The following is a 12774-nucleotide window of genomic DNA, read 5'->3' as shown; positions in this document are numbered from 1 at the left end:
TTTTAGTCCATCAAACGGTATCATATACAACAATATACCCGGTAAGTGCTAACCGTGGTAAGAGTCGTCACCCTAACTTACCAAGTAAGACTCTAGGTCTTTGTCATTGCTCTTTCCGAGTAAGATTCTTGGTCCTTGCCATATGCATCAGGTAAGGTAATATAACTTGGTAAATGCTTATTCGTGTAAACGTTTGATAAATGGCCCCTAAGCCACATCAATATGTTGACCGATAATGCATTATAGGCATACAAGCCGTGATATGTACTCTTCTTGAGCTAATATAAGAACCTCAAAACTCCTTACTTAGTTGAACCCCAAGATTACAAAATGAGAACCTCAAAGTTTCTCACTTGTCTAAAATCAAAGGTTCTAAGGTGAGAACATTAAAACTCCTCCCTTGTCCGGAACCAATGATATCAAGAAAAGAACATTAAAACTCATCTATTGACAATGTATGTACAGTTCATATGGATCCAATGCAACATGCCACCAAATTTGTAATATACATACTTGATCAATAAAACAAACCTGAGCTCATATATTAACATATAATATGCTATGAAGTCCAAATAATGATATGAGCCCCAAAGATAGACAATTATCATGTCCCAAGTAATATGTAAACACAAGGCTACAATATTTGCGAATCCATCGGGTATATCAAATCTTTTAAGCATTAGCCACTGATGATAGACATCTGACACTAAGAGTAAAATCATGTAACAAGATCCATTTAAGTGCAAGACATCTCATTGGGTAATCATTTACTTGGGTTAGTTCCAAAATAAGTTTTAAACCCTTAATGGTCTTAAAATCTTCATAAAGGAGATATTCAAACACTTACCTACAACCTCCCAAAAAGGAGAAATCAAGAATTTAACCAAATCTCATAATTTGAAGAAAATACATGGAAGAGTTTCTATGATGTATGAAATAAAAGTAGTCTTAACATGTACGAAGCTTTAAAATGTAAAATGAACTCACTTTGGTAGTTTTCTAGACAAAACCTAGAAAACCAAGAAAACTCTAGACGAGGACTGGGTTTAAGGCTTGAACCAAGCTTGAATCCTAGCCTTAATTGCCTTCCAAAAACCCTTTGATAGAGAAATAAATGCTCTAAAATATCCTTAAATGAAATGGGGATAAAATGTGAGGTAGAAATATAGGAAAACCTAGTTACAATCGGGCTTCAAACCCACAAACTTATTCTCGCGAATAAAGATGTGATGAAAGTCGCCCGCGTCTTAAATGCTTGATACACTGAGATTTTTGCGGGTTAAGCCGCAACCAAGCTGTGCAAACCACTATTTTGCTACTAGGAATTTTGGGTCTCTTAGCATCTTGGTCACTATAAACACTAATTCCTTCATAACAATTAGAGCTTTCACTAATAATAATATCAGTAACTAACAAACGTTGTCGAATGGACTTTTACCTCATCTGTTGTTTCTTGAACAATTTATGGGCCAACAAACTACTTTTCTCCTGCTTCTTATCAATATATAGGAGTCCTCCACTTCCTCCTATACAATGCCTCAAATGGAGCCATCTGAATATTGGAATGATAATTTTTGTTGTAGGAAAACTCCACAAAGAGAAGATAAGAATCCCAATTTCCATCACAGGATCGAAGCATATCCTCAAGGTGTAACATCTTGATTTTCGTCCTAGTTGAAGAAAGTTCTGGACCATGCGATCCGGTGAAGAAAAACCAAGTATTGTCATCTCAAATATTGTGTCATGCGATTGTGACGTTTGTCAAAATAACACCAGTGAAAATGAGTGTTTGGTGATTACGACAATTGTGCCATGCAATAGTCACAATGACACAATGTAACAACTGGATTTTGGCAAAATGAAATCTCAAGTTTTATCTTTGTTTCTACCCCAATAATAACTCTATTAAGTATCTTATGTATTGGTGTTGTTTGAATATGAAATTGATTAAGAAAACTCAAATGGGTGAAAATTAGGAAAACCCAAATGGGTAAAAATTAGGAAAAAAACTCGGCACGTGCCTGGCTATAGTGTCCGACGATAGTTACATAGGACACAATAGCATGTTAGGATCACTATGACCACCGGGGAGAATAATCTCGATATATTTTGGGTCATAGTGACGAGCGGTAGTGCCCCATGTCGGGTCGCCAAGAGGGGCACATGCACATTAAAATCCGATTTTTGGGATTAAACTTCATTTGGACATAACTCTCTCATTTCTTACCCGATTTAATCGATTTTTTTTGCTACAGTTTTAAATTTTGAAGCTATTCAAGAGGTAACAAAGATTATTAAAGGTTATTTGATGATTTTGGAGTTCATAGATGTTGAAGGTAAGATCACATCTTCGTCTTTCTGATCTAAGGTTTGGTCCTTTTGCACCAACAACTCTCATTTATTGTATAGGATTTTTTGTGTACGTTTGGGAATAAAGAAATTGTTCTTGAGAAGTTTTTCACCATCAATCTGGAAGTCTAGATAATGGATGTCAAATCTCCTACTTTGAAAGCTCAAGATTAGAGTAAAACCTTGATTTAGCTGAAATCCAGCAAGGTAAGTTTAAGCTGTTTTGTGAAAACTATGTATATACCAAAAATGTTAATTTGGAAGTATTAACATGTTTTATTTGCTATTTATCAAATATGTGTATTATTTGGTGAGTTTTGGATATTTGATATGTTTGATTTTGTAAATCATGTAAAATGCTTATATTTGGATTTTTGGACATTTTAATAACTAAATGATAAGTGTGAGTTCTATTGATGATTTATCTCATAATTGGAGCTTGTTTTCGTGAAAATGCATATTGTTATGTTAATGGGACATTGTGGAAATGTGAATAATATGATTTCAATTAAAAAATGGTTTGTCCTAATCAATTATGGGTTTTTGAGTTAATCATGTTTTTAGAACATGTATGTGCATAAACATTGCTTAATATACGTTTTTATGGGTAGGATTACTTTTGTTAAACAATCAATTGCATTGTTGAGCTTTTAACTTGGTTTTGACTTAAAGAAGTCTTGGGGACACTAATCCGATTTAAATTGCTCTATATTGAGCTTTTGGAGGTATATGCATTTATGACATATTTGTTTATAAAATACTATGTTTTGGGTGTGTTGGTCATTCATTTGGAGTCATTTAACGTAAACTGTGATGCATTAGATCCATAGCATGTGAGTCAATCTCGTATTGATGGTCATGGGGGTATTGCAGGTTGGACTCTGAGACCCTCATTTCATGACCTTAACTTTGCAAGTAGGCACTAGGAGGGTTGATTCTAGAAGTTGCATAGTCGCTGGTACGTAACTAGTATTCTTTAAAAATAGAAACTCTACAAAAATATGTTCTCTTTATATATAATTTGCTTTTTTATAAATATGATATAAGATAAACTCGTCAAAACTTTTGAAGTTAAAAACTTTCAAACCAACTAAACGCTTACTTAGTAAGTGTTTACCGGATAAATTTCCTCATCAGATGAATATGACAATGGTCAAAAATCTTACCGGGTAAGGGCGATAAGAATGATGGAGAGTCTTACCCGGTAAGTAAAGATGACGACTCTTACCCCGATAAGCACTAACCTGGTAAATCGTTGCATTTGATACTTTTTAATGTACTAAAATCTTATGCATCAAAGTAAATCATAGTGTTGACTCATATAGTAAGCACTTATCCGGTAAGCATTCGGGTAAACAACCCCTGAGAATCTCAAATTTAGTATTTTATACCATAGATAACACGTTTTTCACGTAAAGATTGGTGACGCCAAAAACAATTCGGTGAAGTAATTGGTATTTGGGGGGTAACGATGAGTGACCGTTGGAGGTAGGGGTGCTCATGGGTTTGGTTGATCGCGTTGAAGACATTTGAACAACCCAACCCAATATTTGCGGTTTGGAAAATCTTAACCCAACCCAACCCGTACGGGTTTGTCGGGTTGATACTTTGATATATTAAAATATTCTTCTAACCTTGAATATGTTATTTATCCACTCATAATTTCTTTTTCATTATCAACCATTTTATACAATTTATCTATATTTCTTACATATATCACATTCAGTTAATTTTCTCAATTTACATATATATGTTCACAGTTACTAAAATATATATAAATGAATTATATAGAGATATGAATAAATTGAAAATATGTGTATATGAAAAACATACATGATAGTGTAATTGTCTAATGTATATATTAATAGAAATTCAACAATCATATTAAATCCAATAAATAAAAGGATATCGGGTTCATCGGATTGGGTTGACTTCAAATAACAGTAATCCAATATCAACCTAATACCTACGATTTGACAATTTTATAACTCGATTAGACATCGGGTTGCTTCGGGTTGGATTATTTCGTGTTGGATTGGGTTGGATTGATCTGGTTTTTTAGCACCCCTAATCAGAGTTAGTCTTCAATTCTTACCACAACCACACGTTCAAAAGGTGAATATATCATCCATGTGGGTATGTATATCAGTATATATGTTACTAGTTTCCCACTGATTCTGTGTACTTCCATCCTCTGCATCAACACCACCCTCAGCCACCGCAGAAATGACCGGTCACCGGAAGATCCTTATTGTTGCCTATCCAGCGCAAGGGTTGCTTAACCCGTCTCTCCGATTCGCCAAACGCCTCCTCAATATGGGTGTTGATGTCACGTATTCCACCAGTCTCTCTGCCATACGATGTATTGACGAGAAAACCACCCCTCACGGCCTAACCTTCTCCCCTTTCTCCGATGGTCATGACAGTGGCCAGCAACCTGATACCACCCTGCAACAATTCGTCTCTGATTTTGCTACAAACGGTGCTTCTGCCGTAGCAGAAATCCTCAGTTTCGCCACTGCAGCGGGCCAACCGTTTGACCACTTGGTCTACACCACTGTCGCCCCTTGGGCAGCCCTGGTGGCGGATGCCCACGGTATCCAATCCACTGTTCTCTGGTGCCAATCAGCCACTGCCATGGATATTTACTACTATTATTTCGATGGCTATCAAGGTTTGATATCCAGTAACAACAACAACCCAATATTTCCGATCAACTTTCCAGGACTGCCACCATTAATCATCGCTGATTTGCCTTCATTTTTCTTGCCATCAAACGCAAATGAGAACCATTTCGTTATATCACTTTTGAAAGATCATGTTGATGCACTCAAACTATCTCCCACAATACTTGTCAACAGTTTCAATGAACTGGAACCCGAATCCATCAGAGCAATAGAGAAACTTGTGTTCCTTCCGATTGGACCCTTAGTCCCATCGGAATTCTTGGACGGAAAAGAGTCGTTAAATAATTCCTCCGGTGAAGATTTTATCAAAATCCCAGCTGAGGACGATTACATCCAATGGTTAAACACAAAACCAAAATCGTCAGTCGTGTATGTTTCATTTGGAACGTTAGCTACTTTATCGATGGATCAAATAGAGGAGGTGGCAAGTGGTCAGCTGGAGTGTCGCCGGCCATTTCTATGGGTGATAAGAGACAGTCTCAGTGCAGAAAGATTGAGCAAGATAGACTTGCTAAAAAAACAAGGGATGATAGTGAACTGGTGTTCCCAAGCTAAGGTGTTGTGCGACGAAGCAATCGGGTGTTTCCTGACCCATGGTGGGTGGAATTCGACCGTGGAGGCTGTGGTGGGTGGTGTTCCGATGGTGGTGTTTCCACAATGGGCGGATCAGGCGAAGAATGGGAAGATGATTGAAGATGTTTGGAGAACAGGTGTAAGGGTGAGGAAGAGGGAGGGAGATGGAATGGGGGAAGGGAGGGAGATTGAGAGGTGTCTGAAGATGGTGATGGGAGATGAGAAAATGAAGAGAAATGCAGAGAAATGGAGGAACTTGGCAAGAGAAGCTCTCAACAATGGCGGATCGTCCACCATTAACCTCCAAGCTTTCTTGGATGATCTTTAAAACTGAAAGCAAAAGTGGAGCAATGTGGACCAGGGCAGGCTCCATGATTTCTCTTTATGTAATAAATGGTACGATGTTAGTGTCTGTTTCCTGTACGATATATCATATTAGATTGCATCTGATCAGATCAGATCTTATCATATTCACAATTTCATCAAAATAAAAAAATGGTCCCTTTATATGTAGCTTTATTGTGAAAACGTCTTTAAGGTTTCATTTATTAAGTAGATTACCTTATCGTATGTATTTTTATAAGATTTGGTCCTTGAATTAAACCCCCGTTTGTTTTCTCCGTTAACCTTGAAGACATTTCCGTCTTTTAACGTTTTCTCAATTTTAATATTACATTTTTAGTCTTTATTTTAATATATTATCTTAAACAACCCTAAAAACCACGTGGTGAGCCCCTAGTTTCCCCTCTCCTCCTCTCTCCCTCAACCATGTAGAAGTTGCCGGCGACCATGGAGGCTTCAATGGTGGACCATGGGGACTTCATTAGTGGCATCTTGGCATTTGCTTCTGATTCAACATCTATATCAGTGTCGATCTTGATTTCTATTTTCATATCCACTTCAGATTCAAATTCAGATTAGACATCTGATTTTGTACTTCATCTGCATCTGGTTCTACTAACATCGTCACATGGATTTGAATTTACTTCTGTATCCTCATCTGCTTCTAGTACGTGATTTAAATTAATTAGGGTTTGATCTAGTTTCTGGATTTTGATTAAGTTTAAGATTTGTAGTTCACTAATAGTTTTAGGGTTTTTTGTACAATTATTCAAGGTTATGAGCCAGACTTGTTTCTCTTTGATGCTTCTTCGATGCCTTTTTTTTGCTTTATGTTTGATGTTTCTTGTTCGATGCCTATTTTTGGTTTGTAGTTTATTTAGTTTACCATGAACTTAAGTTACATATATATGTTTGATTTAGTCAGACCTTGTTTATTTTTTCATTTTCAGTTCTTAAAAACCACTTATGTCTGATTTATTTGCACGTTTTGTAATTCAGACTGTTTGTTTTTTTTTTTTTTTTCAAAGTCTCTTATCACTTAATATGGTTTGAAAAAATAAGAGGTAAACTAATATCTCAATTACTCTTATTTCCCCTTTTCTTTGATTCTCTGTCTATTGTTTCTTTCTCCACCATGGACGCCACCGTCCTTTCATCACCCATGTGAAATGCACGCCCCAACCCCCCCCCCCTGTGTACATATAGGTTAGCTTAGAAGATTAATGTGAAATAATAACTTCTATCGACGATTTATCATCTACCAAAAGTATCGATCTTTTCACAAACAAACTCACCGGCGACATTCCCGATAGCATTGGAAGTCTGAAAGGTATCTAAAAGGTTTATATTGTGTTCCATTTGTTAAACAATTGTTGAGATGAATTTCGACGATGGAAATTTTATGAAAATCAAGAGAATTTTGCAAAATATTGCACCTGGTTTTACAAAAACAAACTATTGGTTAACATTTCAGACTTCAAACGTTTGTCAGTTTATAAAAACAAATAGTCTTGTTGATCAGACTTCAACATCACCTCTTATTAAACAGAAGTGAAATAAGATTTCACTTTCAGCACCTTTTAAAAAACAAAGGCCATCTTAACGTTTGATGTTTATGCTATTGTTGTGTTATGTTAGTGGTGCTGGATGATGGGTATCATGGTGATGGTTGGGCAGTGGATGTTTAAGAGGCAAACACAAAATGAGTAAAAGAAAATTAAAAGAGCAAAAGTTAATGTTAAAAGATGCCCGTATGGTTAACGGACGATGTTGACGATTGTTTAGTCTAAGAACCAAATACGTGAAAAAGTGCAATGAAGTTTAAGGGCCAATTCCATAAAAATCCACATACCATGAGAACCAAATCTACAATTCTCAAAAAAATTAAAATCTTTAAAATCATATCCGAGCATAGTTCTACTTAAATTTAAAGATTTTAATATTTATTATGTTATTAAAATATTCGTTTCTTTATTTTGGAAAAAGTTTTAAGAAAGATGTTGAAACCAACAAAAACTCCAAAAATCTTAGAAATTTTTTCTTTTATTTCAAAGAAGTCATTTTTATTTTAAAGTAAATTACAAAAATGGTCTATGGGGTTTAAGAAATCTATGGTTTTCATGCACAAGGTTTTAAAATTACACCAATTAACCTTATGGTTTGCGTTTCAGTATTAATTACTTAATTTCATGCATGGCTCTAAAGAATGTTAGGATGAGCCGTTAATCATCCTTATGTGTTAAATAGAGGTGATTATTTACGGGCTTAGACAGGCTATGAGTCAGACTTAACATATTTTTCTTGTCCAGCGGATCTAATGCAATAAACGTCAGCCCATTTTTGCGGGCTTGAGAACTTGCCCATACCAGTCATATAAATGGGTCAGGTTTGCCAACCGGCAAACGAGCCTAAAAAATTACATTAAAAAACTTTTATAAAATAGTAAGTTATGTAAAATTATCCAAAATGCATAATTTTTTTTATTAAAGAAACATAAAATATACTAAAGTACATAACGTAAAAAAATATTTTACATAAAATATGGAATTGTCTCTCCAAAAATTATCACTCTTTGAAATTTGGATTCTTCAACAACAAAATATTTAACCACCTTATATTTCAAGATCGAGATCTGAGACATATTGTAACAATCATGTCTTTCATGAGCGTACTAAACATATTGAGATAGATGTTCATCAAATTAGAGAAAATATTAGTAGGGGATTATTAAAAATTGAAAAAATCTTATTTTCAGAGCAACCTGCTAATATCTTTACCAAGGCTTTAGATATAAGTCATCATAATTACTTGTGCTCTAAACTTAAAATGATAGATCTGTTCAAAAGTAAAGATTGAGGAAGGGTATTAAAATATCTGGTTATTCCTTGACAATCTTAACTTTTGGTCTCTTATAAAATGTTAGGGACTAAAGATGGTCAAAGCTGAAAGTCTTGAGGTTGAGGGGATGTGCCTCACTATTTGGAGGAGTCAAGGGTTAGCGGAGCATTTTCATCTATTCTTGGAGGACTATTCTTGACATTCATCTATTGATATATACACATTCATTTTTTCATCTTCTCTTTAGAAGCTCTCTCTAGCTCATCAAGTTCTTCATACGTTTTGTATTCACAGTTTGCTTTAGAGTTTAGATCTGCATATTTCTTAGCTAATGTGTAGAGTTAAAAGTTGCTTGTAATACTATGTTTATTTCATTTTCTATAACATACGTTGGTTTATGAATTTAAACAAATCCTTTCAGATCACCCGCTCGATAGGCGATGCGTTGTAAATTAACACACAATGTCATGCACGGGTGCCCCTTCAAAATTGGCGATTCGTTTTTCTTTAAACCAATTCAGTTTTTTTAGAAACCAAAACATTTTCCAAGACCACGTGTCATCTTATCCTTCAATTTTAATTTTAGAGCGAAATTTGAAATTCAAGAGAGGTTTGAAATTCAAATCTTGGGGGTAAATTGTTTGGGTAAAAATATACATAACAACAACCGACCACAATATAATCCATGACAACAATATACTCAACATACAATCGTCAATAACCAATGGTCATTTATATTGATCAACCACGACGACCTTTACTTTCTTATTTATTGCATGAATCATTTGTAACTAAAGATTTATGACCAAAATTCGTTTATCAATACTCTAAGTATAACCGAGACCAAGATTCAAGTGACTCATCAATGAGGATTTTGAGTTAATGACCATTAACGGCTATAACGTTCAAATTATATATATATATATATATATATATATATATATATAGAGGAGCGTTCAAATGAAAACTTGAACCATTTGTGTGAACCGTGTAAACTAATCTCATCCGTCCATTTTATCGATCAATGGCCTAGATTATATCAATTTATTTTAGGAAATTAAAAATTAAAAAATAATTAATATTCATATTWTWTWTGCAAAAAGGGTAGAATCGGTACTAAAATTGCAAGCCCTCGAATACTTTTCCAAATCATTCCCGTCGTAAACCCGTATTCTTCGCATGCAGCCCTCTCAATCCGGCGAAGGTAAATCATATCCATATTCGAATATAGTGTTTCCAAAAACATCGATCATCTGTATATTCAACCAAAATGGTCGGCAACAATGGAGGTATGTCATATTTATTGAAATCGTTTTTCGATTTTATAGAAATCGAACAGTGAAGTTGGAGATCATTGAAAGCTTGTAATCCATCTGTCTTTTACAGGGAGGAGGCGTTATAGCCAAAGATTGAGGGAGATKAACAGTTTTTCGAAGTTTACSAACGACAAAGAACGACCTGTTGAAYTCGATGACGATGGTAACGACTTGGAGTTCATTAAACAGCAGATGAAGAAAGGAGGCAGGAAGAGAGTCGTTAAGGATGATACAGGTATTCCATTTGTGCATTTATCGTTTTAAAGCTGTAAATTTGTAGGGTACATGATTTGGGACAAAATGCATATCTATTGGAAGAAACCCCAAATTGTTTCATTCTTATTGTAGTGAAGTCAATGTTATCAGTGGTTGGTAATTTTTTTTATTTGCGGTTTAGTTTTATAGAAATTGTTGCTGAATCTGTGTATTTGATGTAGTTCATCACCACGATGAACAACAACTTTAATGATTCTGTTTCATGGCTCAATTTGCTCTTTAATTTGGCAACTATGAAACAGGTTCAATGATTACATTGGCCAATTTCATGTTCACTAAGTATTATGGCCAATTACARCAACTATGAACAGGTTCACTAAGTATTATGGCCCATTACATGTTGTTTAATGTGAAGTTTATCCATTAAGTATGTTAATCATCAATGAACATGTTTCTTAGTTGCTTTCTATTCATGWAGATGGTTCTTAGTTGGACTTCAATGAATCAGGTTCATGGCCACTTATTTTATAAGCAGCCTGCACTATACAGAGAGAAACCCACGTTATTGACAGATGAATTCGAGATAAAGCTTCGAAACTACCTTTTACTCAGAGAGAAGATATTTTCTATCTAAGTTTGGAYCACATAACATTTCTCCATAGATGTAGAATACGATGTTTTTCAACAAGGAAGTGCAGTACCTTGTGAAATAAGGCTAACCTTCTCAGAGAGTTGTGGGGAWTCCCATATGCTAGATATGCCTGCATCACCAAAATCAAAATGGCTTTTACGTAGCATATTGTGTTTGGTTCTATAAACGCAAGTCCTAAAATGCAGTCTATTAGGACACTTAGGCACTTGGCATTCTATAAACTCGATTTTGTTGTAGCGATGATAGTGGATATGTGAACTTACATGCATAATCATGGAATTATACATATTGATCCAGATTGCAATCTGGGCATTTGTTTCCATTTGGCTCAAATTCAACCTCTCCAATTGTTCCACCAAAAGTATGAATAAGGAAAATGTATACATGTTAACTCGATGTCGAACACATGTTGATGCTCCAATTAATAAATCCATATTCTGGAAATGAAAAGATTTCATGTTCGTGTTCTTATAGTAATTTTTACTATGTTATGCCTAAGGATTTACCTATAATTGTTTATGGCATAAGATGCACGGGAGAAGTTGTTCSTATCAGTTGATATCCAAGATATTTCAACCATTGATTCACACTCCTCCCCGATGGTGGATAATCTTCGCGATGAAGATGATTTCTTATGTTCCAAGTCTGTCGATGATGGACTGCAGAGCCAGCAGTATACAGCAGCCATAGATTTTACCATCTCTTCTRATAATCTGCTGGGGCACTGKTAAAGATGATCTTTTAAAGTTAGCTGTACCGAAGGTTTGCTCGTTGCTGACGGATTTCCCTTCTTCTTCTATTAGATACATGTGTTAGGTGGTTTATTATTTTGAAAAAAAGGGCAATAATGTGACACAATTAATATTAAACAGTATAAATCATACCCTAAAAAGGTTAAGATAAAGTTKATACTTAATACACATTATACACATGAAAAACATGTAATATGTGATGGAAYGATTTAATCAATGAACCTGTTTCGTATTTGATTTTCACTATGATGATGTAGCATGTTCGTTATATACAACTGTAGTTAGTAATTCACTTGCTTATGATATAGATTCATCCAGATTCAATATCTATTACCAGATTCAAATCTGATGATGAATCATGTTCATTATCTACTACTTTAGCTAATAGTTCAATTGAGTATTATATACTACTATGTAATGTGTTCAATATGATCAATATCGTTATTTTTATTTTGTATAATAGTTAACTTGAGTATGATACATAATCATCCAGAATCAATTGAAGACTGTTCATTACTTGATCATTATCTACTACTACACATGAAGCATGTGCATGAAGCATACAGTCTATTWTGMCTATGCTGCTGTTGCTTATCTAGTATAGTTATTCATGAAGCGTAGATATTTTTCTGCTTGATTTCACTTGATTATGATACAAAATCATCCAGATTCAATTGAAGACTGTTCAATATCATCTATAGTTATTTTTAATATTTTTAATACAGATACCTACATATTTGTTATAACCCAGATAGATACATCTTTGTTATACGTTACTTTCGCATGAAGAATGTTCACATCATATTTGTTTTGAAGTCACATACACTAATGCGTTGTATTCATTCAGATGTTGGTGTTCCCCATGACCCAAATGATGGTAAGATAAAGAAACTGAAGATTACGTTAAACATAACTTCCTCAACGAGTCATGCCAACACAGAAGATGCCACTGTTAAGACGAAGAAAACAGGGAAGACGATTGTTAATCCGCCCATCGCAGGTAGAATTTCAATATCCGTTGTTTACATTGAATTTTGGCCAATAATATA

General features: G+C 34.8%; 1 protein-coding gene across 1 annotated transcript; it reads left to right on the top strand.

Annotated features, from left to right (window-relative positions):
- The first annotated feature begins 4572 nt into the window (after window positions 1-4572).
- Window positions 4573-5937, top strand: LOC112504815 (crocetin glucosyltransferase, chloroplastic-like). Its single transcript, XM_025108772.1, has one exon. The coding sequence runs from the start codon at window positions 4576-4578 to the stop codon at window positions 5935-5937; it is 1362 nt and encodes a 453-aa protein (XP_024964540.1). The 5' UTR covers window positions 4573-4575.
- The last annotated feature ends 6837 nt before the right edge of the window (window positions 5938-12774 follow it).

The sequence above is a fragment of the Cynara cardunculus genome, unplaced genomic scaffold (assembly GCF_001531365.2).
Source record: "Cynara cardunculus var. scolymus isolate 2C unplaced genomic scaffold, CcrdV1 Un_Scaffold_7025, whole genome shotgun sequence".
NCBI lineage: Eukaryota > Viridiplantae > Streptophyta > Magnoliopsida > Asterales > Asteraceae > Cynara > Cynara cardunculus.
This window is presented reverse-complemented; position numbering and strand designations above follow the sequence as displayed.